General features: G+C 46.3%; 1 protein-coding gene across 2 annotated transcripts; it reads right to left on the reverse strand.

Annotated features, from left to right (window-relative positions):
- Positions 1 to 12,388: 12,388 nt before the first annotated feature.
- LOC133355585 (PAK4-inhibitor INKA1-like) lies at positions 12,389 to 22,925 on the reverse strand. Of its 2 annotated transcripts, none has more exons than XM_061572932.1 (2): positions 22,748 to 22,925; positions 12,389 to 16,680 (listed from the first exon to the last, which is right to left on the reverse strand). In XM_061572932.1, the coding sequence occupies exons 1-2, from the start codon at positions 22,793 to 22,795 to the stop codon at positions 15,562 to 15,564; spliced, it is 1,167 nt and encodes a 388-aa protein (XP_061428916.1). In that variant the 5' UTR covers positions 22,796 to 22,925; the 3' UTR covers positions 12,389 to 15,561. The 2 variants fall into 2 exon arrangements, with proteins under 2 accessions (XP_061428916.1, XP_061428914.1); XM_061572930.1 differs by having other exon boundaries at positions 12,389 to 16,683.
- Between the last annotated feature and the right edge of the window lie 4,195 nt (positions 22,926 to 27,120).

Here is a 27,120-nt window from a genome sequence, read left to right on the forward strand (position 1 = left end):
CGATGGCGATAGCGATATGACAAAATTGTAACATATTTAACATTTCGCGCGGCAGACAAACGCAGCAGTGTACGAGGTACGATAATCTACGTTGGGACGCTGCCGGAATGTACCGTACGCATCTCCCGCCTTGTGTGGTGATGCCTCTCACTCTCACCAGTGGTCGACAGAGTTAAGTTGTCTCGGTGTTCAATGCATGTCAAAAGTTTTTTTTTATCGCAGATAGGATTGTTTCCTGAAAAAACTCTATGAAATTGCAGTTCATATAGGTAGGCTAAGAATTTACCTTGGTTTTTACTTTAAATTTTACTGTGCAATACAGTTTTGTAATAAATACATACAGTATCTAGTTTATACAGTACGGTACTGTAAATTGCTCTGTTTTGCTATAATTATCACCATTCTTTAAGACTCCTGGGTAGGCTAGGCCATCTTCGACTTACGATATTTTCGACTTACGATGGGGTCATCGTAACGCATCTCCATCGTAAGTCGGGGACTACCTGTATATTGTTGTTGATAATAAAGCCACGCGGTGCCTTCGAAGTTTGACTCTACGTACGCGTACATAGCAGGAACACCTTGAACGTGTATCATTGGATTTCATCAAGCCAGAGAAACCATTTCCGGAACAGCAAAAGGTTAACTTTAGGGACTGCATTGACAGAGGTGTAGTGCTGTGTAAATTATGTGGCTTGTAAATGTTTTGGCTTGTAAATGTTGTGGCTTGGCTCTCCAACACACCGGTTAGTGCTGTACTAGTGACGAATTGGCACGTTCTGTTTACGTGACAAACCTTTACTATATCATTGGACCTCCTTTGCCAGTACCAAAATGTAATAATAGGGTTTTTCCCCTTTTTTTCTGGCAACAAAACTAAAACCTTTTTACAAGGATTCATGTCTGCATTAACCACAATACCTGCAGTCAAATGCAAACAAAAAAACAGAAAAAAAGAGAAAAGCCCTATTATTATATTTTTGTACTGGCAAAGGAGGTCTAATGATGTAAATGCACACCCGAGCCCTCATTACTTTGATAGTGGCATTATCTTTGAGCTGTGCGCCTTTTGGCGTCCTCTGGTCGAGCACCAATTGGGTCGAGGCTAAAAAGAAAGCCGTCCCTTGGTGTGGACCAATCAGTTTCAAGGACAATGCATCTATTATCATCGTGTGTTTTTTTTGTTTGCATTTGACTGCAAGTATTGTGGTTAATGCAGACATGAATCCTTGTCAAAAGGTTTCAGTTTTGTTGCCAGAAAAAAAAGGGGAAAACCCCTATTATTATTATTATTAAACCTTTACTAGTTGGCTGTGTCGGGTGGTGACGGGTATAACGACACATGTATATTTTTACGCGATCTAACCCAAAAACCTCTATTATGGATGATATTGGTCGTGAAAGCCTACGTGATAAACTGACAACTACATACCACACAACTAGATACCACACAACTATAGAGCGAACAGTATTGGCTTCACGTTATCCTTCCCCCGAACCTTCGGTCAGCACGATTGGCTACGTACGGTACTAACGAACATACATACATCTAACGGAACATTGCCCTACATGCTAAGGCTATACTTTACATATGTGTAGTGCCATCGCGGGATGTCAACGTACAGTGCCGGTCCCGAGAGAGGCACGGCGTGCGGTGTAACGACATCGCGGATACCACAAGGGTGTGGGTTGTAGTACCGGCCCTAGAGGGGCCTGGTGAGCGCTGATCGATAGCGCTGGATGGCACCACGCTTGGCGTGCAGTGCCAACCCCTACAGGACAGGGTGTGGGAGTGCTGGCCGAAGGATGAGGTTACTAAAGGCCATGGCACTCTGGTTGACCCCAGAGGATACGTGACCAGTTAAGTCTACAAAGGGGCCCCAAGTGGGGGCTAGGGGTGGTCACGTGGTTGGGACCCAGATCCTGCTCGAGGATTCTGGAAGGTGGGCGTAGCCAAGGGCGGAGCCGGCCACGCCGCAGAGAATATAAGCCGGGTCCCGAGAAAGACCGGCGTTGTTGTTCATCCTGGAAGAAACCTTCATCTACGATCTCTGTTCAATGCGTCTCCAACACGTGGACCTGGACCCAAGCTGTTGGTCCCGGTCCGTAGTAGCAGTTACGTTGTAACTAGTGTAGTTAGCCTGGTGGTCACCACCATAGGTTGTTATTCTGTTAAGGGGAAGTTACCCCGTGTGTTGGAGTTGAATAAATGTGTTGTCTCCAAGTCTACGTCTGCGACTCCGTTGAACTCACTATAAATGTATTCTTCATATTGTGCGACATTAGGAGGACACCCGCAACCGACGTTTGTCACTCCACCACAACCCGCGCAATGTCCCTAGATGGTGTAAGAACCCCGTGATCCACACCATCCGAAGTTGGCTCTTCCCTTGGTCCATCAATCTCTGGTTGCTTTCTCTATCGCCCTTCTCTTCTCTCTGATATCAGGGAAGTATTAACAGACGATGATTGTCCAGTGCTGCCCCCCCCCCACCCTGTACTTTGAGACAAGCCAGTGTGCCTCGTCGTTCAGAATTAAAAACAAGATTTGTTCATGTGGACAGTTGAAGGCCACTTATTAATAACAACGTTACACTTAGACTACGGTCCGTATCGTAAACCGCTGTTGGAGGAACAGCAGCACTCGACAAACTGACGCTGAGTGAACCTCGTCATTGGCACCGAGCTCTGGAGCATATTGTCGAGCACAATCATGGAAGATGGTCTCATGTTGACGGCTGTTGATCCTAAGTGGGAACATCTTTTATTTGATCATTTGAAAAAACAAACAAACACACGTCTGAGTCAACTTGATTAATGGCGCCTCCACTTATGGATAAAATGTAAAATGTAAATATTGATTCTCCATTACAATAATTTATAACTGCCTAATAAAAATGTTTTAAACATGATGGAGTCTATTGCATGAAATCTAGCTTCATTAAACAGCCTTGCATTAAATCTACACGGACATATTGCCGGTAAAGTTGTTGATGGAAACAACACGTTTGTTTGTTAGTTTGTAACCTTAATTGCCCCATCGTGGGTAATAAATCTAGCTTGCTTTGCTTTAACCCGACCCCACACACGTTTCCTAACAGCCTGCGTTTTAGGGCCCACGAGAGCCGAGTGTGAAAAGGGTGTTAAATGTGACACCTTTCTCCAAACACAAGGTCTGCTCTCAAAACGCAGCGAGACACAGACTCAACAGCCTCGGAATAACCAGGGAATTCAACTGCATCTTTGCAGCGGCAATTGCGTTGCTGCTGTTGTTGTTGTTGCAGGCGAAAAAAAACTGTAGAAACACATGGGCTGTGACAGTGGCACACGGTGAGCTATGAACACACGACGAAGGGAGCCCCCGTCAATTAAATCAAGCGCGATTAAATGCGTCCGTAACTCGAGGCTTCTCCTGGGTAAACAATCGGAAAAGATAAATAAACACTTGAGTTTTTCGGGAGTCAGGTGAACAAACATGAACACTGAAGAGACAAATGGAGCCAGTTGTCCGGGCATAGCGCTTCAAGCACACACCATGCCCTCGTGGTCTCGACGAGTCTCGCGTTGTGTGTGTGCGGTGGCTAGCAGAGGTGCCGTAGGTTAGCGCTACAGTGCGCTGTGGACACGGGGACCCGAGTTTGATTCCCTCTCACGGCAAAATAACAGTCGCGGATATTTAAACTGATCCTGGGGTTCTACAAGGTCGACTCAGTCTTAAATTAAGAGCTGGTGCTGCGTGTTAAACATCGCCACGAGGAAGATAAAGGCGGCCGGGCGCGGTGCTGGGCAGACACTTCCTCGTGTGCCGTGCCGGCCTTCTCGCTGACAACACTTGCCCCCAAAAGTCAGTTGAGGCTAAACGGGGAAGGGGATTTATCTTTTTCTAATAGCACGTGGTGTTGCTGTTGTACTATAAGACTGCTGTCTGTGGGTCCTCACGTTTCCCAGAGAATGGGCAGCACAGAAAGAAGAAAAAAAACCACACCACCCGTTAAGGAATTGGCCAAACATCCCAGACAACAATGTAGAGCCCTGCTGAAAAGAAAAATTAATCTTGACATGCAGAGATTACTGTTGAATTCTACTGATCTCAACACAACAGCCTACATGGCTACGTACGTATTGAGATATGTGTGTGCGTGTGTCCATCTTCCACGTATTTGTATTCTACGTACGGCAAAAGCTTTACACAAAATGTGTAGGGATATTTGTGGAGGTACCTAATCGTGTGAAGGCTTCCGTGAAATAAGCAAACGAATGTTGTCAAACAATGTTGGGTGCGGTTCCTGAGGTCGGCATTGCCGATAACTTCTTAACCTAAACAATGCTAGAATGTCTTCTTGGTTCTTTCGGTAAAGTCACGTAGAAGGGAAATAATAAAATAATAAAAATAAAACATAATAAAATAATTCTCACGACGTTTCGGCCACAACGTAAGCAGCCGTCCTCAGGTGAAGAACAGGTCTGTCGGATGGGTCCGACACCTGAGGACGGCTGCTTGTGTTGTGGCCGAAACGTCATGATAATTATTTTATTATGTTTAATTTTTATTTTTTTATCGTTTCTATTCTACGTGACTTTACCGAAAGAACCAAGAAGATGCATCCCTGCAGTCAAGAAAGCTTTAAATCGAAATTTAATACTATAATGACTTAAGAATAGTTCACGTGTCGAAAAGCAATGCCTAATGTGTAGAACATTCACGTGTTTAGTTTGTAAAGATATCACTGCACGAGCACTGTAATTATCATAGAATAATTTGTAAAAAGATTTCTCTAAAATGTCCCTTATGCCTTAAAAAAACATTTACTATAACAAATCTGGAATAGCTTCATCATCATATCTGCTTTTGTTGCGTTTTCTCAACCTCGCTCCTATTTGCTTGTCGTAAGTGGATGCAATTCGATTGGTGGCGATATCAGTTTAAGACGTAGGCTTTCGCGACCAATATTATTCATAATCAATTCTGGCGAATTGCCCGATGATGCTGGATGCAATTACCAGCGAAACGTCGTACTCAAATTGTAAATGTTGTGGTTTCACGCTTCAACACACCGGTGGGCTAAAGCAGCGAACTAATTGTCTTTTGTCAACGTGACACTTTTTTACTGATTGGCCGTGTCGGGTGGTGGAGGGTTACGACACAGTTATAAATAACGCGATCTAAACCCAAAAACGTTGATTATGGTAGCGATATGTTACCTACCTCGCCTAGCACACAGAAGGGCGTGGGTTCGATGCTGACCCTGAGGCCTCTGTATTTGGAGTTTGCACGTATCTCTCTCTCTCTCTTTCCCCGTGGCCACGTGCATCATTATTCTCAATGTTCTCCGGTTTTCCCCTCCACGTTCAGAATCAACACGCGTTTTGAGTATTTAGCTACTATAAACGTTCACGTGATAAGCCACGAGACGAGCATTTGTGGCAACGTCAATTCTGGAAGAAAAAAGTCATGTAGCTCAGCTGGCCTTACCTGGCAACATAAAAAAATAGTTTAGTTTTTATAGTGACAAATTTACATTTAGTCGCACAATGTTTCAGTTAGACATTTTCCAGTCAGGTTTGTACCGTTTCAGATAACTTCAGTACGTTTTGGTTTTAAAAAATCAATAATCGTACAATAGGATAACGTTCCCAGATTTAAAACGGCGCAGTTCAAAATTCTCTTGACGATCCTTTAATCGTGAGTGACATCACTATGGGCAGGCAGCAATTTCACGGGGTAAAATACACACACCGTGTGGCACCATTGGGAGTATCATTTGGGTCAGAGCTAGAATTGATACAATTTTAGCGAGGGAAGCCTTGTCTGAAGCTAAACCGCTCGGTGTGAAATTGTTCATTTCTGCTATGCATCATTTTCCTGCCCGCCAAATATAACAGCGTCCGGTGAGTTATACCAAATTGGATTCACACACACACAGAGAGATGTCCACTCATTCCCGAACGCCTCCCACTGGCCTCCGAACTCTTAAGCTACTTTTCGGGCTCCTTTGTGATCGGTGCAAAGTGCCGGGAAATGACTATTGCCACCTTCCACCCGACGTGAAGTCTCACAGAGAATTCAGTACAGATGTTGGGGTGTCATTTCACGGTCCATCCACCCGCATTGTTCGACACTTTCACGCGAGCATTGACGCTCACAGGCCAACAAGACTTCTTCAAATCACAAATCCAACCGTGCGGTTTGAAACCACAAGCGAACCAACGCATCGGTCAAACCGAATTGGCGTTAATTCTAGATTTGAAGCTTTCGTGACTGCAAGGATTCATATTCTTAGTTTTTTTCGGTAAAGTCACGTAGGTAAAACATTAAAATTAATAAAAGCAAAATAAAACAAAAATCACGACGTTTCGTCGGTAGCTCCTGCAATCTCTCATTTACTTGATACAGCTGTCGTGGCTGTGACGGTTCCACCTGAAGACGGAAGCCGGTGTTGCCTCCGAAACGTCGTGATTTTTGTTTAATTTTGCTTTTATTAATTTTAATGTTTTACCTACGTGACTTTACCGAAAAAACCTTAAATATCTGCATTCGTAGAGGTATTGCCTCGTCATGATGTGACTGACGCGTATCACAATCGGCGATTCGTAACGAATGTATTCGCTCGCCGGGGAATTGACATCTCGGTCGAGTTACCCCACGTTCCGTCAGCCACCGGTATAACGAATAGTACGTGCGGCCAAAATCAATCCAATTCATCGTTCGATTTTTGTCGTTCTTTCCCCGCAGTGTTCTGCTGACCGCTGTGCACGCGCGCAAACCCTGCGCGTGATGGAGGTTTTTAAATCCTTTATATTAAGTTCGCTTGCTTGCTTGCTTAGGGCCGTGCAAATCTTTCGGTCGTTTTTTAACCCACTCCGCGTGATCCAATCGAGCTGGAATTTTCCACACAGACTCGTTGTGCGTGACAATTAATGTTCGTGAAAATCTTTTCCCAAAATTTTACACTTTTTAGGCAAAAAAAAAGTTATTTTGCATTTATTCAAATATAACTCATTCATGGCTTTGGCTGAACGTCACAGTGTAGGAGCCCAGAGCATGACACCTCGACAGGCCGTGGCGGAGTAGCGCAGTTGGTAGCGCCCTCGCTTCCCATGCCAAAAGTCGCGGGATCGATCCCCGCGTCCTCCACAGGCGAATATATTTTTTTATCCTTTATTAAATCCTTTATATTAAGTTCACTTGCTTGCTTGCTTGCACGCTTACGACCGTGCAAATCTTTCGGTCGTTTTTTAACCCACTTCCCGTGATCCAATCGAGCTGACATTTTCCACACAGACTCGTTGTGCGTGACAATTAATGTTCGCGAAATTTTTTTCTTTCAAAATTTTACACTTTTTAGGACAAAAATATTATATTTAATTACCAATTGCTTAATGCTGCCAGGCAATCATCTGACCCATAGGTGGCAGCCATCTCAAGCCAGAGGACGAGAAGACTCTAGCCGCCACGCATATAAAGGATTTATAGTGAAAAACTTAGTTTTTACGGGTTAATTTTTTCTTCTTTTGATTGTGCACGTAAGCAGGAGACCTGCGCCAAAATGCGAAATGTGCCTGGAACGCGGTTGATGCTGCGCTCGTGTTCCCGCGTGTTTCGTCGAACGAATGCCCAGTTCGAGTTTGTTGTTAAACCCACATGAAGAGCGATCACCCCTGACGTGAGGCAACTTTTTTCTTCTTCTTCTTCCAAGCGGTTCGTGATCACGGGACAACAATCTGTGTAACCAAAGCTGTGTATTCGTTTTGTTTTTCTTTCAGAAACGTTGCTCTGCATTGATATATTGCGGTCTCTGTGATTAAACGTGACACACACATGAAGTTGTGCGTCAAGGGAAGAGACGGGGCATTAGAACAAGTCGACTTCCGCGACGAATATCATTCATAATAGAGGGTTTGTTTTGGGTTAAGGTCGCGTAAATATATAAATGTTTCGTTAAACCCGCCACCACCCGACACAGCCAATTAGTAAGCTTTGTCACTTTAAAAAAAGTGGCAATTCGCTACTAGTACAGCACTAACCGGTGTGTTGGAGAGTAAACCCACTAAAACATCTACAATTCGCTACTAGTACAGCACTAACCGGTGTGTTGGAGAGTTCACCCACTACAACATTTACAATTCACTACTAGTACAGCACTAACCGGTGTGTGTTGGTGAGTTCACCCACTACAACATTTACAATTCACTACTAGTACAGCACTAACCGGTGTGTGTTGGTGAGTTCACCCACTACAACATTTACAATTCACTACTAGTACAGCACTAACCGGTGTGTTGGAAAGTGAACCCACTACAACATTTACAATTCGCTACTAGTACAGCACTAACCGGTGTGTTGGAAAGTGAACCCACTACAACATTTACAATTCACTACTAGTACAGCACTAACCGGTGTGTGTTGGAGAGTGAACCCACTACAACATTTACAATTCGCTACTAGTACAGCACTAACCGGTGTGTGTTGGAGAGTGAACCCACTACAACATTTACAATTCGCTACTAGTACAGCACTAACCGGTGTGTGTTGGAGAGTGAACCCACTACAACATTTACAATTCACTACTAGTACAGCACTAACCGGTGTGTTGGAAAGTGAACCCACTACAACATTTACAATTCACTACTAGTACAGCACTAACCGGTGTGTGTTGGACTTACAATTCGCTACTAGTACAGCACTAACCGGTGTGTGTTGGTGAGTGAACCCACTACAACATTTACAATTCGCTACTAGTACAGCACTAACCGGTGTGCTGGAGAGTGAACCCACTACAACATTTACAATTCGCTACTAGTACAGCACTAACCGGTGTGTTGGAGAATGAACCCAAAGCAACATTTACAATTCGAGTGCCGTGACGTTTCGCCGGTAATTACAACAACCAGCATCATCAGGCGACAGCCAGAGTTGTGGAGAAACCCTCCTCATGTTTAGGCCTTAGATGGCAGCGTTACAATTACAAAATTAACTTTTCTTACAGTTCCATTGACTGGAATTGTACGATTTGCAATCTGCGCTCAAAGACACCATCACCATGACCCACTCTAGTAAACAATCCTCCTGATTCTCTCACGTTAACAGGAAAGCAAAGTGACATGATGTGGTAATTCCCTGTTACTGGGCAGATGCAGGATCTGAGCCCTCAACTCTGCACGACTAGTTGACTTTTTTCGAGAACACAAACCGTGGGATTGACACGGACGTTTTTTGTTTGATTCGAAAAATCTCTTAGCTTGCATTCGCCTGTACAGTATACAGTTAAGGCTCCAGACAAATCGTCGGGAGAAAAAAATAAAAGCCACATGAATCGTTGAACACGCATCGGGTTTCCTATAGCAGGGAACTATGTCATTTTTGTGTATTTTTCATAAACGTACGGATGAAACAAACGATATTTAACTTCAAATCTCGATTAAACTTCAAATCTAGATTATATTAGTGGCTTTAAAATAACAGATGTTTTTTTTGTCTGTTTTTAAATACAGATATCCAACACTTTATCAACCCACTGATGAATGAAGGTCTCGCTGTGCAGTTGCCATTGAGTGGGGGGGGGGGGTAACTTGGCCACACTTTTCAGCTCCTTGATGTAGGCCATAGACCTGATTAAGAAAGCCATGTCCAAAGTAAATAATGTGAATCTGTTTGATTATGGTTAAAACAATACGTTGTTCTTGGCATAATATGTGAACACTTGCACCGGGCAGACAAAGCAATCCACCTTTGAATGTTGGAGGCCCTGCTGCCTGCTTCTAAGGCCTTGCCAACCTTCCTTAAATAGCTGCTTGTTAGCGGCACTTACGCATACTGTCCATGAAAACAAGGGACATTGGCCCCGTTGAAACTCCTTCAGGAGATGTCTACATTGCAATGGTCACGCTCCATTAGGAGTACCACCTCTCTGCTGTTGTACAGATCTGGAAGCACCTCTAAAATTCTTACCTATGGTCTCCAAACCCCATGTGCTTACCCCCCCTTGCAGTATGCCACGCTTATTAAACTGTTGACCGATTAATAATCAATACGACGATGGCATGAGAGTGCAGATGACCCGATTTGTGGAAGAAGTGTACGGCCGCTGTCTTGGGAGAGGCCGATTGCTGGTCCCAGGTCTGGGATCGAATGTTCCAAAGGGCGTTAAGTACGTACGCGTCTCTCTGTGGCTCTCTCAATTACTCTTTATTCACAGCTCACGCCGTGCAAACGCGCAGGGCAAAATATGTCCTATACAACAGAGCCCCCATTGTTCCAACTGCTCGCAACAACATTATCCAAACTCTTTTCCTGCCTTCTGGTCATATCCACGGATCCAAACTTTGCACCGGGTTGTCATCCAGTTTCGAATGGAAAATTAAAACCTCCCCGGCAGCGCTTACCACCAAACGGGGAAACCCCTTCACCACCTCTCCACCAGTGGCCATTCATTCTTCTTCAGAGGATTCGTGAGGGGCACTTGAGCACTCCCTCCTTCCCCCCCCCCTCCCTCTTCTTCTTCTGGAGGGGTATCAGAGCTTGGGAAGAAGACACCAGGGGGTTGTAGAGTTTATTGAATTATTTTAACACGCAGGAGGCTTTCACGACCAATATCATCCATAATATAATTTTTTTGGGTTAGATCGCATAAATATAATTGTGTCGTTAAACCGGCCACCACCCGACAGCCAATTAGTGAGGTTTGTCACGTAAACAGAATATGTCAATTTGTTATTTGTACAGCACACCGGTGGTGTTGGAGAGTAATTACACAACATTTACAATGTTTATTGAAACAGTTTGTTGAAACATGCAGTTTAGACAGATTTTCATTTTTACTGTAATCCGTAATGTGTGTGGTGCTGGTGTCAACCCCGTTTCATATCCTCTGTGTGTGTCCGTACCTGAATCGTCTTGGTAATAAAATACTCATTTTGGAGAAAAGAAAGCCTTCGGCAGCGTGCGACTGCGACCACACAGAACAAGAACCGTGGGACACAGCGCGGACTCAACGCCAGATTCACGAACACGGAGGGAGGCATCGACACAGCGATGCACCGCTCCGCTCCTCCTGATGACCACTTCAGTGTGAAGTCCTGGTTGTTGTTCTACATCGCTGTTTCTCGAACTTTCTTTGGCCTGCGGGACCGCTCAGCCGATGCAAATATTTCTACGGCCACACGGCCACCCACCCCACCCAGTCCACCCACCCCACCCCGAGCGACATAACGCATTCACTCCTCCCTCGCCAAATACCAGTCGCACTAAATAATTCATATTACAGGATTTTTTTAATATTGTAGCTATGATGTTTTTCTTTTTTAGGGGAGGCATTTAGATCCAAGGGTTGAGGATAGTTTCCTCAGGGTAGTTTACCTAACTTCATTTTAAATAAAATATCAAAAGTAAAATAATATTTCACGTCCGAAACAAAAGGTATGAACGTTGTCATCATATCCGGATCAACCTACGACGTTTGAATAACAGTCCCGCGGACCAATCACTGGTGGTGTGGAGACCACTCTCTGAGACCCGCTGGTCTAGAGCAGTGGGTCTCGGTGGTGTGGGGACCACACTCCGAGACCCACTGCCCTATACCAACATCAGCAGCCATGCGGAGAAGACCCAATTTCTCACGTGGCCATTGAGGGCCTTCTATTCCCCTCCCTCTACCCACTCTCGCCTGCTGGGCTTCTCCCCCCCCCACCCCCCCACGTCAATCTCGGCCCTGCAAGGTACACGAGTGAGCGTTGCCCACTGCAGTGGTCCCAGACTCCTTCAATTGATGCAATGAAAGACCCAAGGGTTGCCCGCGTTTAAACACTGCGTTTGTGTTTAGTTTGTCGACCTTCCCCACACCTCCCGATCAGCACGGTTGGCTATGAAAGAAGTTCAACAACATGCGGTTAAAGCTGACGCAGAGGCGCTCTTCACCATTGCATGTCTTCAGGGACTGTCGCAGGGACCACTAGTGGTGTAGAGGTGAACTTGGGTCCCAGGGATCACGAATGGTGTAGAGGAGAACTTGGGTCCCAGGGATCACTAATGGGGATAGGAGAACTTGGGTAGCAGGGACCACTAAAGGTGTAGAGAAGAACTTGGGTCCCAGGGATCACTAATGGTGTAGAGGGGAACTTGGGTAGCAGGGATCACTAATGGTGTAGAGGTGAACTTGGGTCTCTCCCTTTGTCGACTTGTCTCTATCTCTTGGTCATCCCATCCCATTTCCACCCCCCCCCCCCCGTCTCCTCGATCCCAGCCGGAGAAACCTTTGCGATTTTGTGCGAGCTCGCCATCACGTCTGGCCCACCAGCGGTTCTTTACACTCCTGGAATGTTGTTGTTGGGGGGGGGGGGGAAAGACGTTCCCGCTTTTGTAACGCATGAATTGAGCCAAATACATTTGCGGTGAAACTTGAGTATAAACTTTATTTGTCGATGAATACTTTTATGCGTGTGTTTATACATGTTGATACAGTATTTCAATAAATGAAATTTTTACAGTTACTGTACACGTGACCGCAGAACAGCCAAAATGTGAACAGTAACGATAACCAGTAAACACAAAACAAATAAACTGTGTTTCATAGCCAGGCACACACAACGAACAATTATTGAACGTGTAAAAAAATATCAAAGGGAAATGTGAAAAAACATTTATTTTAATTTAAGAAAAGTGCCTTAACATTATTTGTATGGCCTTGAGTAGAACAGGCAATTTTAATCAGCAAAGGGTATGGGGCAACACCGCATCAACAAATGACAGCCTTCACAATGTGTGCATCTGAATGGTTTAAAACTGGCAGTTGCCTACTTTGAGAAAACTAAGCCTACTTGTGTTCATACAGCCCAGTCATCCAAAGTATGTGGCACATGGAATCTACACATTGGGTAGAACATTGCAGTGAGCTTTGTGCGAGCATTTCTAACATCCTCAAAGCACCAACTTGGTGTAAAGGTTGGCAAATCAACCTTATTTGGTGGCATGTTTGTTTCTACAAAATAGTGTGCCATTGAGATACAAGTACACACATATATATGAAAATTGATTTGTCGTGGACGTGTGTTTACATTATAAAATGATAAGATTTTTACGTTTATAAATTTTACTAGGCAAGGCCCACTGAGCCATGGAGCTCTTTTTCAGAAACAACCTGGCCACAAATAACAGCTCATCGAAGTGGCTTATCATGTGGAAATGTATAGAAGCCAAATAATCTAAACGCATGTTTCTAAACGTGGAGAGAAAACCCGGAGGAACCGGAGAAAAAATCCACATGACCACGAGGAGAACTTTTAAAGTCCAAATATACAGCAGGCGTCAAGGTCCAACCCATGGCCTCCTGCATATCAGGCGAGGGAGTTAACATCTCCCCCACTGTGGGTTCCTACACCACACAATGGCATAAGTGAGAGAATAAATAGTAAATACTGTCCAGTATAGCTCCACTTGGCCCAATTGCAATTTGGAAATGTCAAATGTTGCATGGAAACGAGTCAACTGAACAATGTGTTGTATAATATAATAGAGCCTATGTCTGCGTGTATAAGTTCACTATTCACGACGTAATGCGTTTTGTTATGTTGGACTGCTGTATGAACATATGAAAAAAATCCTGGTCATGTGCCTGGTCTCTGGGCCATACCACATTGAAGACTACTACCAATATTAACATAGACACGGTGTTAATTGAAGATTTGAGGGGAAAACCCAGAGCACATGGTGGTTTGACATCTCTGCCAGATGTTAGTTTTTGTCAAGTATGAAATAACTGAATTTTGCTAAAATTTTTGTTAGGTTTTCATCAATTTATATCTTGTTTGGGAACATGCTAAAAGCTTGAACTTCAACGTGGTTATTCCTCTACACAGCACCACTTTTTTACGATTCAGCTAAGGCGCCTTTAATACTGGGAATGAAATGCACATGACACGGTTAAAATTTACTATTTTCTTTGATCTCTCTTCACTGCCATGCTTTTTACTATAATAGGTAATATTTCTTTGAATACTCTTATCTGATATATTCTTAGCCAGTGCTGTCATTTCCATTCTTCTAACAGATACTGAAAACAATCTCAACAGTTTGAAATATTATAACTTATTAACCATGTTAAGGCTAGTGTGTTGTGTTTTTTTTGCATAAACAGTGGAGTTTTCTACAGGCACCTCAAAAGTTACATTTAAAAAAATGCTCAGAACAACATGTAAAAATTAGCCCACATTTGGTCGACAAAGCTTACGTGTTAAACTTCGCCCACATAATCTGGGATACCATCCACAAGAGTCCACTGTTGAAGGCCGCATGACAACAAGGAAAGCCAGCGAATTAAACGTTTTGCCAAACAAATTTACATTTCCCCCTAAATAAAATAGACTCATAATGCATGTTTTATACGCTGCTAGGTAACATCCTTGTTAAGGCGGAGGTCCATTGTATAAATGTGGCCATGAACCAGACTGTTTCAGCTTTTCAAAAAGGGCCTTGGATGTTTACCTTCTGGATTATGAAGTTGTCCACAATTGCTCACCCTGATGCGCATTGACGTGTGTGCATGAACGCACACTGCAGGCAAACATCAACTGCACGGATTCCGAGGGCCATAGCACGTGGTCTCCTATTATCAAGGACACACAGATAATTTCACCATTAACCTTCGTACCTTGCATATTGACAATTTGAATCTCCCTCGTGTAATGGACTACAACAGTGCTAACCTCCGCTCAAGAGGCCACCGATTTCTACGTCTGCTAGATGGAAATATCTCCCCTCGAGAGAGAGAGAGCGTCCGATTGAACGCTGCGTTACGTTCTGACGGAATGGTTTTGTATAGAAACACAACAGAATACTGCATGGAAACATTAGGTTTGTCCAGCTTTGTTCCAAAATCTCACCCATTGGCCACACGGAAATAATACTATTGTCACTAGTTTATACCGAGCAATTATGGTTATAGTACAGTTACTAAATACATTTACCTGTTTATTAAAAGGAATATGCATTTTAGATTATGTAAATAATAATAATTATACAGTGCAAATGGCTTGACAGTTCTTTTGGTTCAAGCAGTCTGCACCCAGAAAATCTCTTTTCGACATTTTTCAGATGTGGCGATGTCAAATGTTGATTTTTTGGCACGGTGCATGGTCCTGGCAAAAAAAATAAATAACTCCGTAACTGACAATTAAATTCCACGTCGTTACTTAGATTGCAAACAACGAGCGCCCTCACCGAGTGTGATACCTCAAACATCAACCGTTCCGCAGTGAGCGGGGTCTTCACAACAATCCAATCACAAGTGGGTATTTTTTTTTTTACACAGTGCTGCATAATAAGAGGCATGCCAACTCACCACAAAACCTCAACGTTAACCCTTCAACAACACGTGCCAGGATTTGCAGTGTCAAAATTGCGCACTAATGTCATTGCATCCGAGGGATCGCATCCGCAACAAAGCGGCCGTCTTCATCCGACGCGACCGACGTTTATTTTTTTCGCTTATAGTCCAACGCGGGCACCAGTAAGTCTCTCCGCTGCCCCCTAACCCCGCCCGCCACCGTTCGCTGGCCCCGACGATCGACTCAAACCCACACGACGGAGCGGAAGTGGGACGAGAGCCTGCGCGAGTCTTCCAGGTGCGACCCCACGAAGCTGCAGACATCCGGCTGGCTCAGCGAGCCCACCATGCACGGGTGCGAGTGCCGCTGCCCGAGCTGCCGGGCGCCGTGCGGGGGCAGCTCGTCAAAAAAGGAGTCCATGTCGTCCAACTCGTAGATGGAGAGGTGCCTCGTCTTCTTGACGGTCCTCGACTTGTCGGCGCGGCTGCCGAGGCCGCTGCCGCCGCCGCTGCTGCTGCTGCTGCTGCTGCTGCTGAAGCGCTTGCGGATCTGCTCCGGGATGGACAGCAACCGCGCCAGCCCTGTGGGCCTCTTGGACTCCTTTTCCGACTTTGGATTTTGCTGCTGCTGCTGCTGCGTTTGTGCCGCGCGAGCCGTGCCCCCGTTGCAGATGTCCGGCAGATCCATCCAGTTGTGAACGAGGTCGGCGAAGCTGTTGTCCCCGAGGACGAGCGGCTGGCGCGTGCGCGAGCCGCTCAGCAGGGCCTCCGTCCAATCCTCTCGCTCCGGCTCCTCCGGTTGCTGCTGCTGCTGCTGCGGGGGAACGGGCGAGCCGTCCTCGTGGCACAGCGACGGCAGCGAGCGCGCGGCCGTCAGCTTGCGCTCGGCGCGCTTCCTCTCCACCGCCCTCTTCCACCGCTCGGGAAGCTGCGCGCGCCGCAGGTTGCGCTGGAAGCGCTGCGGCGGCGGCGCCGACGACGCCGGCTGTCCCGACCCGGCCGCGCGGCCGAAACCCGAGTCGGTCGAGACGACGGAGCACTCCGAGTCGGAACGCGCGTCCTCCTGGTCGTCCCGAGCCGACGTCGGGCTCGCCGACTCCGACGGCGGGGAGGGCGCCTCCGCCGCGCTGTCGCCTCGCGGGGCGCAGGGGCCAACGCCGCTCGGCTCGGAGGTCGGCGAGGCGAGCGAGCCGCACGCCGAGTCGTCCGTGTCGGCGTCCGACACGTCCGAGCACACCGAGCCGGCGGCGCCGGCGGCTTTGGCGGGGGTCGCGGACGCTTGCCGCGCGCGGTGCATCTCGCCGAGCACGTCCAGGGCGCGCTGCAGCGTCGCTTGAAGGTCGACGTCGGACTCTCTCAGGCCCTGCTGCGGAGCGACAGCAATGGGAGGGGGGGCGATTAGCGGGGACGCGGGAGACGCAGGCGGACGCGACGGGCGACCGCGCGCGGGGATGACGGCGCCGATCGGCAGCAGTCGTCGAGCACGCATTTGGCGCATGCGCGAGCACGCGTGAGCACGCGCCTTAAAAAGTGCACGAACAAAGATAACAATCGCCCGTTTCACCTGAAAGGAGGCTGTAGGGGGCAAGCACTTGTAGCTCATCAAGGCCATATTGAAGCATTGGTTCCTTACACAAACACGTGTTAAATAACTCTCCAAGGACAGCCTTTACCAAACCCCATCCCCAAGCCCTAATATTAGCGCACACACTCGCCCTAGTTTACACCAGAATAGTTATTAAATAATTCCTGTGTTAAAATGGCACCGATTGGGGCACATGAGTATTTTCTTGCAGCGTGTAATTTTTTTGATTAATGGACTGTCACATATCGCACAACTCCATCTCTCTTAAACTCATACTGGGGCACCCTTTCCATAGAAGCGTAGAATTTCCACCATAATCTCGGGGCTCTTTTGCCATGGTGTAAGCTCACGGATAGCGTTAAGGCATTTTATTTTTACTTCCCCCCCCCACCACCCACTAGGATTGCAGCCAGCCACGTTTTATTTTACCGTGCAAATATTTAAACTTCGTAAACTCAACAACAACAAAACGACAGGGAACAAAACACTCTCTTACAAATTATACGGCTTCAATTAAAGCACCCTGAAGGGCTGCTGGATTCCATTGTCATGCTGCTGGCTTTTTAACATTTTGAGCAGTCAACAGGGAAGAGTCTAGACTTGTGTGATGCCAAACAGGTTTATCAGAGGCAGTGGGGGTGAATTCGAGAAAACGAGGCAAGGGGGATTCTTTCCAGCATGCATCATCATCCATCCCATGGAGGGAGGTACACGCCCTGAGGTCCCACCCTCTCCCTCCCACCCTCACACCTTCCCACCTCACCGCTCTAACATCAATTCCAGGGGTTTTTTTTTCTTCCCCCCCCACATCGGCAAAACAACTCTGAGAGCCATGAAGGTTAGCCTCTACCTGGTCGAAGAGAGGGAGGCCCTACATCCATGACTTGGCTGCATAGGGCATTAGTGGACAATTTACGCAGTAAAATACAGCGTAGGACAAAGATGCCCCTGTTGAGGACATAATCCATGAGCGGAAGTCACTACTGTATACAAAAGTTTTGCCACATCAGGTGGCACGAATAAGAAAAACATATATTTTTGGTTGTTGTGATGGTCTAGCTACAGTAGTTTCAGACTGTTGGGGCATAATGGTCTTTGCAAGCGTCTATGAAGGTTAACACAAATGGGCAACCGTGGCTTGAACCACACAAACTCTAGGCTTCTGATGTGTCTCAAAAGTACTGACGTTAACGCAACGCACCAGGAACTTTATACCAGGCCCAGTCAGCTTACAGATAGCATAAACAAAATTCAGAGAGACACAATGTGTATTTCAAATAAACTACGTAGGCTGATGTCACTGGTAAACTGTAGTCAGAAGTGCTCAGCTCACAGTCAGGTCCCAAGGGTTGATGGGCATACCACATATATTAATTGTAGCGATACGCTTTCTTAAAACTGGACCTGACCACGTTGGTGGAAACACAGAACAAAAACAGAAAGTTGTTTTTTTGTAAACCTTAAATTTGGCTCCCAACGGAGTTCGTGAAAACCCCGCATGTGTTGTGCCCAAAACGCGCGGATTTAGATCGCATACCACCGTGAGAAAAGACACTGCGAGGATCAGACAAGGGCTACTTCAAACCAAATATTATGAGAACCGAGAAACAAAAAAAAAGACTACAGATACGTTTGGTCCAACTGTAAACAAAACTTGAAGAACACGGGATAACAGACGGCGTTATGTCAAACAGCGCTCCGCAGAATAACTAAAGGCGTAAGCCAGCCTACAATGCGAGTGGCACCAGAACCCCATCATGTCCGTTACCATTATTGAACGTTGAGAAACCTATTCGCAATCAATGGTAGAATGTGGTGCAATGCATGTAAACAACAAAATACTCGGCATGTACTTGCGCAAGTTGAGGCCACGACTCAAATGGTGGGAAGTTCCAGATTAGTATGGCTGGGATAAGATGCCAAGTGAAATATCCTTTACAGGACAACCACTGTCTATGTTCAACAAACAATAGTACTTTGCAGTATGTTATTAACCCTCGAGGGATGATGGCCTAAGTTGACCTTAAAGATATGTACTGTGAGTGCTTTAATCCAAGCACAATCCAGACAAAACGAATTATATTACTTTGCAAAAGGTGAATATAACGATATTTTCACACATTACAGAACAATAAGAAAAAAATACAGCCCCCGTATTCGATCCACTGCTGGATGACGGGACTTGACGCACCATCGACACACCGTATTGGTCGTGGGAGGGGGGGCCCTAAGACAAGTTCAAATATCACTCGCAACTGAGGTTGGCCATGGCTAGGAATCAGACTCAGGTCGGCCGGTTCAGAGACGTAAAATATGACACGTGAAAGAGTACCCCAATAATGTTAACAGTTAAAAAAATCTCAAAATTCCAACAACAATAAACAATTGAGGGGGGAGCCGCTATGTAATCCTACATAATGCGACCTTAGAGGTCTCCATGGCTAAGCAGATAATGAATCTCATTAGCAGATAATGGGCTTTCGCCTACTTAAATACATCGCAACACAACTCGATTTAGAGGCGCACTACTGTGCTCAGGTTTGGATGAGATGGATGCCGGTTCGAATTAAATTTCGCTTCGTATCCGTGACTTTGTATTTCTTTTAAGCGACTCTTTGGGCAATTGCTGTTCGTGAGCATCTATGGTGCTGGCCACGCCCGGCCGCCTTTGTCTCCCCAATTGTTATCATGTTTACAGACGGTACCAGGTTACTCAAGGCCAGAGAAGTTTTCTGTCACTGCTATTGATCGTGAGTGGGAATCGAACGCGGCTCGCTGAGGTTCGTAGCGCAGTGCCGCGCTAACCACTGCACCCACCACTCCCCGCACACACACACAAGTGACAAAGACGAAGTCCCCTCCGTATAGCCTCAACAGACTGTTAGGGAAAGTTCTGTTAACAAGTACCGATTAAGACCGGCACGGTACACGAGGGGGAGGGCGGGGGAGTCAATGTGGCCAGCACCACACCCGAGCGTCTTTGTATCCCCATGCGCATCAGGTTAAGCACAAGGCGGGGGGGGGGCAATTACAGGGGCGAGTGATGACCACCACGCTCACGAGCAGCCAAGCCAGCAAGCCACTCTCCATTAGACTAATTGAAATCCTCCACACGTGTGCGGGGAGCGGTGGATCCATTTGTCTAATTGAGCGCCAGCGCCCCCCACCACACTTTCTCATTGCAGCCGCTGGATGGTAGTGGGCATATGGATGGGCAAGCAGATCCTACCACCCTGTCGCCTCCCCTCAAATACACAAGTACCACCAGACATCTCTACCCCACCCCCCTCTCTTGCCTTTCCACCTACCCCAGGGAATAGTGCGGTGGTGGTGGTGGTCCCTACGGGGGCCCACAGAGCAAAGGCAGACGAATGCCCTTGGGCGGCTGTAGATTGTGAATTTCAATTTGAAGAGATCCCGAGCAGACGCGGCTGCGACTTATTTCTGCATCACAAGTCTGTGATTTAACAACAAAGGAGGCAGCGTGTGTGTATGTATGTTGACTGGGGAGCGATAGTGTAGCGCGCTGCGCTATGAACCTGGCGACCCGGGTTCGATTGCCGCTCACGGCCAACACCAGTGACGATTATCTGAACCGGTCCCGGGCCTCCCCTAGGTCGACTCAGCCTCAAATGAGTACATGGTGCAGTGTGTAAACATTGCCACTAGGGAGACAAAGGCGGTCGGGCGTGGTGCTGGCCACCCACCCCCTCGTGTACCGTTCTGGCCTTCATAGGTGCTCGCAAACAGCACTTGCCCCTACAGTCTGTTAAGGCTATACGGGGGATATTTGTCTTTGTTTGTTTGTGACTGTGTCGTCTATGTGCGTAGTTTGTTTTGATTTTGTTTGACCAGGTGAGAGGTCAATGGACAAAGGATGAGTCCTCATTTATAGAGGGCCAGGGGGCAAAATAGAAAGTGCATTCATTGCTTTGGAGTTCCCCAAACAAATGGTTTGGATACTAAACGATCGTTGTCTTTATTTTACTAGGTAAGGCCCCCAACTGAGCTATGCAGCTTTTTTTCAGAAGCGGCCTGTCCACAAATAAAAGCTCAACGAAGTGGCTTATCACGTGGCAATTTTTCGCAGCCAAATGCAGTCCTCTCAAGCGTATGATTATACATGTGGAGGGAAAAACCGGAGGACCCAGAGAGAAAGAGAAATCCACGCGACCACAGGGAGAGAGAGAGACACCGCAAACGACAAATCGAACCCACGACCTTCTGTATAGCAGGCGAGGTTGTTAACATCTCACCACCGCGGCTACATTCACTTTAAACGATTCTCAGACCCCCCGTGTAGCCTTAACAGACTTGTCGGGGCAAGTTCGGCAGCTATGATGGCCAGAACGGCACACGATGGGGTGGGTGGCCAGCACCACGCCCGGCCGCCTTTGTCTCCCCAGTGGCGATGTTTACACACCGCACACCAAGTACTCATTTGAGGCCGAGTCGACCTAGGGGGAGGCCCTAAACCGGTTCAGATATTCGTTACCCATTTATGACCACCACCACCACACACACCAATGTTTGCGTCCATGTACAAAACTATTTTTTTATGCGCGTTTGAAAATTGGGGCGATTCCACATTCCTAGGTCCGGGGCCAAGTCCATCATCTATCGGGGGCGATAAACTTTGCCGACTCACTAGGAGGTGAAAGTAAGTTTACAGAGAACCCCCCAATGGGAAATTCGCTCCAATGATCACTCGCAAACCTTAACAATTAAGTCATATAAACGACCTCATGTGTACTGTAGTACACAGTACGCGTACACGTAAGCTGTAGTAGACGCTACAGCTGGCAAGTACAGCAGCATCACACGTGTCCAATACACCAACATCAGGGGGGGGGGCAGACGTCATTCAACGGCGTTGAAACGGAAAATATTAATGATTCAAATAATACTGAAAGAAAAATTGTCTCGGCGAAGCGAGCACGAATCCTAAACCAACAACACTCGATTGAAAATCGATGTCATTCAATGCGTACATTTTAAATAATATCTAAATTTACATATAGAGGCGAAGTTATGATGTATATCCCTAAACCACATGGATTCCTTAACCACTTTGATAAGTGTAAAATAGACGTTGCAGTCTGTTCAAAGCCAAACACGCACACACGCGCGTATTTGCTTTGCAACTATTTTGTTCTTCACAGAAGCCACTTTGCGTAACCGCTTACGAGTGAAAGTTTATCTCGGCTCGCGGCCAATGCCTATAAAAAGTTAATATTCGCGTGAATGTATAAGTAAAATCGGTGGACCCACCAACCAAATCTATCCTTGATAATTACACGCTAATGCTACGTTGTAACAAGCTGCGACGCTTACAAATGTTGTACTACTACAAACTACTGGGCTTCCATCTCAAACACTCGTGTGTGTGTGTATCTCGATATATTAATGACAATACACTGCACTAATCATACAACTTTACCGCGTCAAATTGTTTATCACTTCGTCGTCCTAGTATATGTAATGTCTTGGGCACGGCTTAGTAACGTGGAATGTCCGTCACCCACACCCTCCCCCCGCCTGCAAAAATTTTGCTTTCAAAATAATAAAACCCCCTTAAACTAAGCAACCAAGCAAGACACTTTCGCCTAAAATTCAACATCAATACGACCACTAAATAATGGCAGCGTACAAGTCGTTGAGTTGTCCGCTATATAATAACGATACCGTGCAGACGTTCACACACAACACTTCCACATGCTAACCCAGGGACGTTCGTTTCATAGTAACAACACAGCAGCAGTGGCATGGCTTGACCCTGGTGTAAAAGTCAAAAAAAAATTATGAATGAAAAATGAATGAAAAACGACGACTGAACGGCGCTTACCAACTCGCGTCTGAGACGCTCAATGCAGTCGGCGGTCTCCTCTGCCATGGGCCTCTCCTCCCTCCAAGCCACTCGGTCCGCGCGTCTTCACGCTCGCAGACTCACACCCAACGCACTCCCCACGCTCTCGCCACTCTCTCCACTCTCTCTCCACTCGCTACTCGCCACCGCCACTCACACTGTGATAGTCGTACGCCGCCACTCGTACTCGCGGGTTATATTTCTTCCTGGCCAGCCAATGGGAGCGCTCGCTCTCTACCACCCCCCCCCCCCTCTCATGCAGGAGCCCAAAACAAACCCCGCCCCCTTCATACCCCTCCCCAAAGCAGCAGCAGCAGAGGCAGACAAAGACAAAGCTCCCCCATATAGCCTGCAGAGACTGTGCGAATCCCCACCCCCAGCACAATCACACACAAAGACTCCCCCCTATAGCCTGGACAGACTGTTAATATCCCACCACCAGTACAATCACACACACTATACTACTCACACCAGCAGCACAATCATACACACACAAACACCAGAAGCAGCACAAGGACAGACAGACATCAAAATAAGACCACCACCAGAACAATGGCACACACACCCCAAACAACACCAGCAGCACACTGACACACACAATACTCTCACCACCACCACCAGCACACTGACACACACAATACTCTCACCACCAGCACACAAACAAAGATAAAGATCCCCCGTATTGACATAACATGCTGGCGTGGCAAGCGCTGTTAGAGAGCTCCTATTAAGGCCGGCACGCCATACGAGGGGGTGGGTGGCCAGCACCACGTTCAGCCGTCTTTGTCTCCCCAGTGGCGATGTTTTCACATCGCATCAGGTATCCATTTGAGGCTGAGTCGACCTAGGGGAGGCCCAAGACCGGTTCAGATAATGGTCACTGGTATTGACCATGAGTGGGAATCGAACTCGGGTCGCCAGGTCCGCAGCGCAGTGCAGCGCTAAACGCTGCACCACCGCTCCCCACACTCACGACGTGAACCATTGTCTACACAGCAAGGGTTCACATTGTTGCGTGTGGTTTTTGTTTCAAAATAATATTACCGATGTATTTAAACGATTGTAAACATGCTTGGTATTTGAATTGAGCCTTTGCTATGATTCGATTTGGGGTTGTTGTTGTTGTTGTTGAGCTCTTTAGAATTTCCGAGAATATCTCGAATTTGGCTCCGTATCGTGGGGGTTTGCTGCCCCTATGGTGCAACCTCAAGAAATCCTGAGTCCGTTGTAAAATAACAAAAACATTGCACGTGAGTGTTTTTTTTTCTGGGGTTCACCAAAAACACGCGTAATTGGGTTTCTTGGAGGAGAAAAGTCAGTCCCAGTTATAAGTACCACACACAAAAAGGTGTCTCAGTCACCTCCCTTCTTTCGACAATTCTCAGACATCTGTTAGGAAAATTTAGTGGGGTTTTTTTTTCTTTGAAAGTATACCATTGAATTATTACGAAACTTGTCTCTATTTCTGGTCCAAATCCCAAGGAATTTAAAGAAAATGCCCCCCCCCCCTTCAAAAAATAAATAGCACAAACAACTGTTCCGACGTAGTCAGAGCTTGTCTAGCCTTACAATTGCATGATGGGCAGTGGAATTTAAATATAATTACAATAAAATACTGGCACAGCATTGTGTGAGCAGAGTGGGTCAGCCGAAAAATGCAGTTTCAGCAAAATGTATTGTTGTATTCTACTCCCTATGCCTCCCGGTCCATGCTCTGTCTGGACCGGCGTGGGGAAGTATGGTCAAATAACTGCCAATGTCCCGCACAGCATTGTGGAGGCCCTCATGCAGCAGTGGATTGACAAAAAGGGCTGTACACACACAAACACGGTATTTCGACCCGTTTAATTGTACCGTATTAGAATTTCATGAAGTTATAACGAATATAATAAAAATATAAGATATTGAGAAAGAACTACTTTGCACGGTTGTAGTTGTTTCAGTAATATTGCGAATTTTGAAAAAGTACAAAACAATGTGGGGATGCCCTCATCCAGCAGTGGATTGACAACATGTCTGTAAAAGTTTATAGAGTGATGTACGATATATAATGTAGCCCGTAAAAATAGGGGGCATACCCTGTATCCGTTGTAGTAGTAGTAAAGTAGTTGGAAATACTCTGCAAGTCTAACTTTCACTCTTACTGCTGCATGTGCTGCATTGCTTACAAACATCGTCATCGTATAGCTCGGTTTGATGAGTCTTTTGTGCGGCTTTTTGAACGCGTGATTCATATGTTGAACACAATAGTGCGTCTGAGTATTCATCTCGTGAGATAACAACAAAGCGATAAACAATCCACACAAGCGTCACTTTGCCGCGGCCACGAAGACAGGCGGGAACCCTGTTTGGGCTTTTAACAGAGCTGGAGGAACAGTGCTGGCAGTCAAACGGGGGGGGGGGGGTCATACGTTGCGTTTTTTGCTCTCGGAAGCACAACAGAAGTGGGTCTGTGTGTGGAGCAGAGGAGAAAGCGTTGAGATACCCACCGCCCAACATGCGTTGCGATGATGATCCCAACTTGTAATGCGCTGCCACCGCACTCACGAAGTCGTACACAGAGACAGAGGAGATCGACTCAGAGGTGCAACAAGGAAGCACAGACAAGCGGGAATGCCGCCAGGCCGTGAGCCGGCACTATACCAAGCTCTGCGGTCCTCTATATATTAAGGTGGTATCGACCAAGCCTTCATTAATCAAAACAAATATGACTCGATAAACTCATTTACATGAAAAGTCAAAATATAAAATGTCGCTGCCACACTGCATTGTGGGAAGGTTTCTTTATTTACAACTACAATACCTGGATTCCATTACACCATAGGAACCCTTCAATTATAATGAAAACAGTATTAATCAATAAACTGATTTACATTATAAGTAAAAAAAATTTGCTGCCACATTGCATTGTGGAAAGGTTTATTCTTGTGGGAGGCAATGTGATAACAACAGTAACTACAATACCTGGATTCCATTACAAAATCACTTCAACTAGTAACGCACACAGTATTCGCTCACTCTCATAGAGAGAGAGATAACGACTCAGAGGAGCGAGGAGCGACAGCCAGGAAAGCAGACCACGCGATAAGCCAGCGCCAACAATTTCCCGAGCTTTGCCGTCCTCTATTTGGAGTGTTTACCAACACCAGGATAAAACCCACACATGTACACTGCGTAGTGAGTGTAGAAGCGATGATTGTGATTGCGTTGGTTGATTTATACGTTAAAATTATGGCACACGTTCACAAAGTATTTTATTTTTTTATTTTCACCAGCCATGATAAATCCACTGCTGGATGAAGACATTCCCATTGCAGTCGCCATCTTCCACGGCCCTGCGATCTGCACACGTGCTCTCATGTCATCGCTCCATCTCCCTCGATGGACGTGGTTCCTCCTTAGGCTACCAAATAAGTGGCATTTTTGTTCAATATTTCTTTTTCAAGGGATATGAATCATGACCACCAACAGAGAAAAGCCAGAATGGTAATTAGAGCATGGGCTCAATAATTGGGTTCTAATTAGCAGCTAGTGCGGATAATGTATTCAACTTACAAGTAAAATTAAGTCTCTTCGCTGGACCATAAATACTGGTAAAAAGGTAGCAATCGCTTGGAAATATGTATGCTGATCTCGATGGGGATAAATGTATTAAGGTTTTTTTTGTATTTCGTTTTGCATTCACATTATGCCTCTTCCCAATCCGTTGTCAACTCAAAGGATAATTATAAACACATCGGATTAAATAATTGAATGTCAGCATCGGTTTATTTCCAATTCGGCAGATAATGTCTCGTGAACGATGTCATTTATTATATTTAAACAAACGTCCGTTTAACACGACCTTGGAGTTGCATGTTGTGGTGACAGCATTTGTATCGTCTATGAACGGGCTTGTCTGTTTCCCAGCAGCTAATATGAGTGTAACTACCTATTCATATGCCCGTTTGAAAAACTGTTCATCAGAAAACATGTTTATAACTGAACTCACACAATCAGCCTCCATGGTGGCAAGGGCAGTTTCCAACTTGTAATTACGTATTCTATGGGTCTTTCGGTAAAGTCACGTAGATAGAAAAATAAACACATTCCTGTGGAGGGAGCTGGTAGGAACGTTGAGTTGCTCGGTCAATGGCCAGGGTCAACGGCGGCGTGGTGTATTCCCGAAATATGGCCGACTGTGAGGTCTGGAACAAGCCGGCGTGAGTAGGTTAAACGTTGAGTTTTATAAGGGCACCACGGGGTGACCAGCCCCTCCCCACCCAGCCCCACCCCTCTCACCCCCACCCAGCCCCACCCTCCCCACCCAGCCCCACCCCTCCCACTCCCACCTAGCCCCACCCTCCCCACCA

The sequence above is a fragment of the Lethenteron reissneri genome, chromosome 51, assembly GCF_015708825.2.
Source record: "Lethenteron reissneri isolate LAM-NWPU_2019-01 chromosome 51, ASM1570882v1, whole genome shotgun sequence".
Lineage (NCBI taxonomy): Eukaryota > Metazoa > Chordata > Hyperoartia > Petromyzontiformes > Petromyzontidae > Lethenteron > Lethenteron reissneri.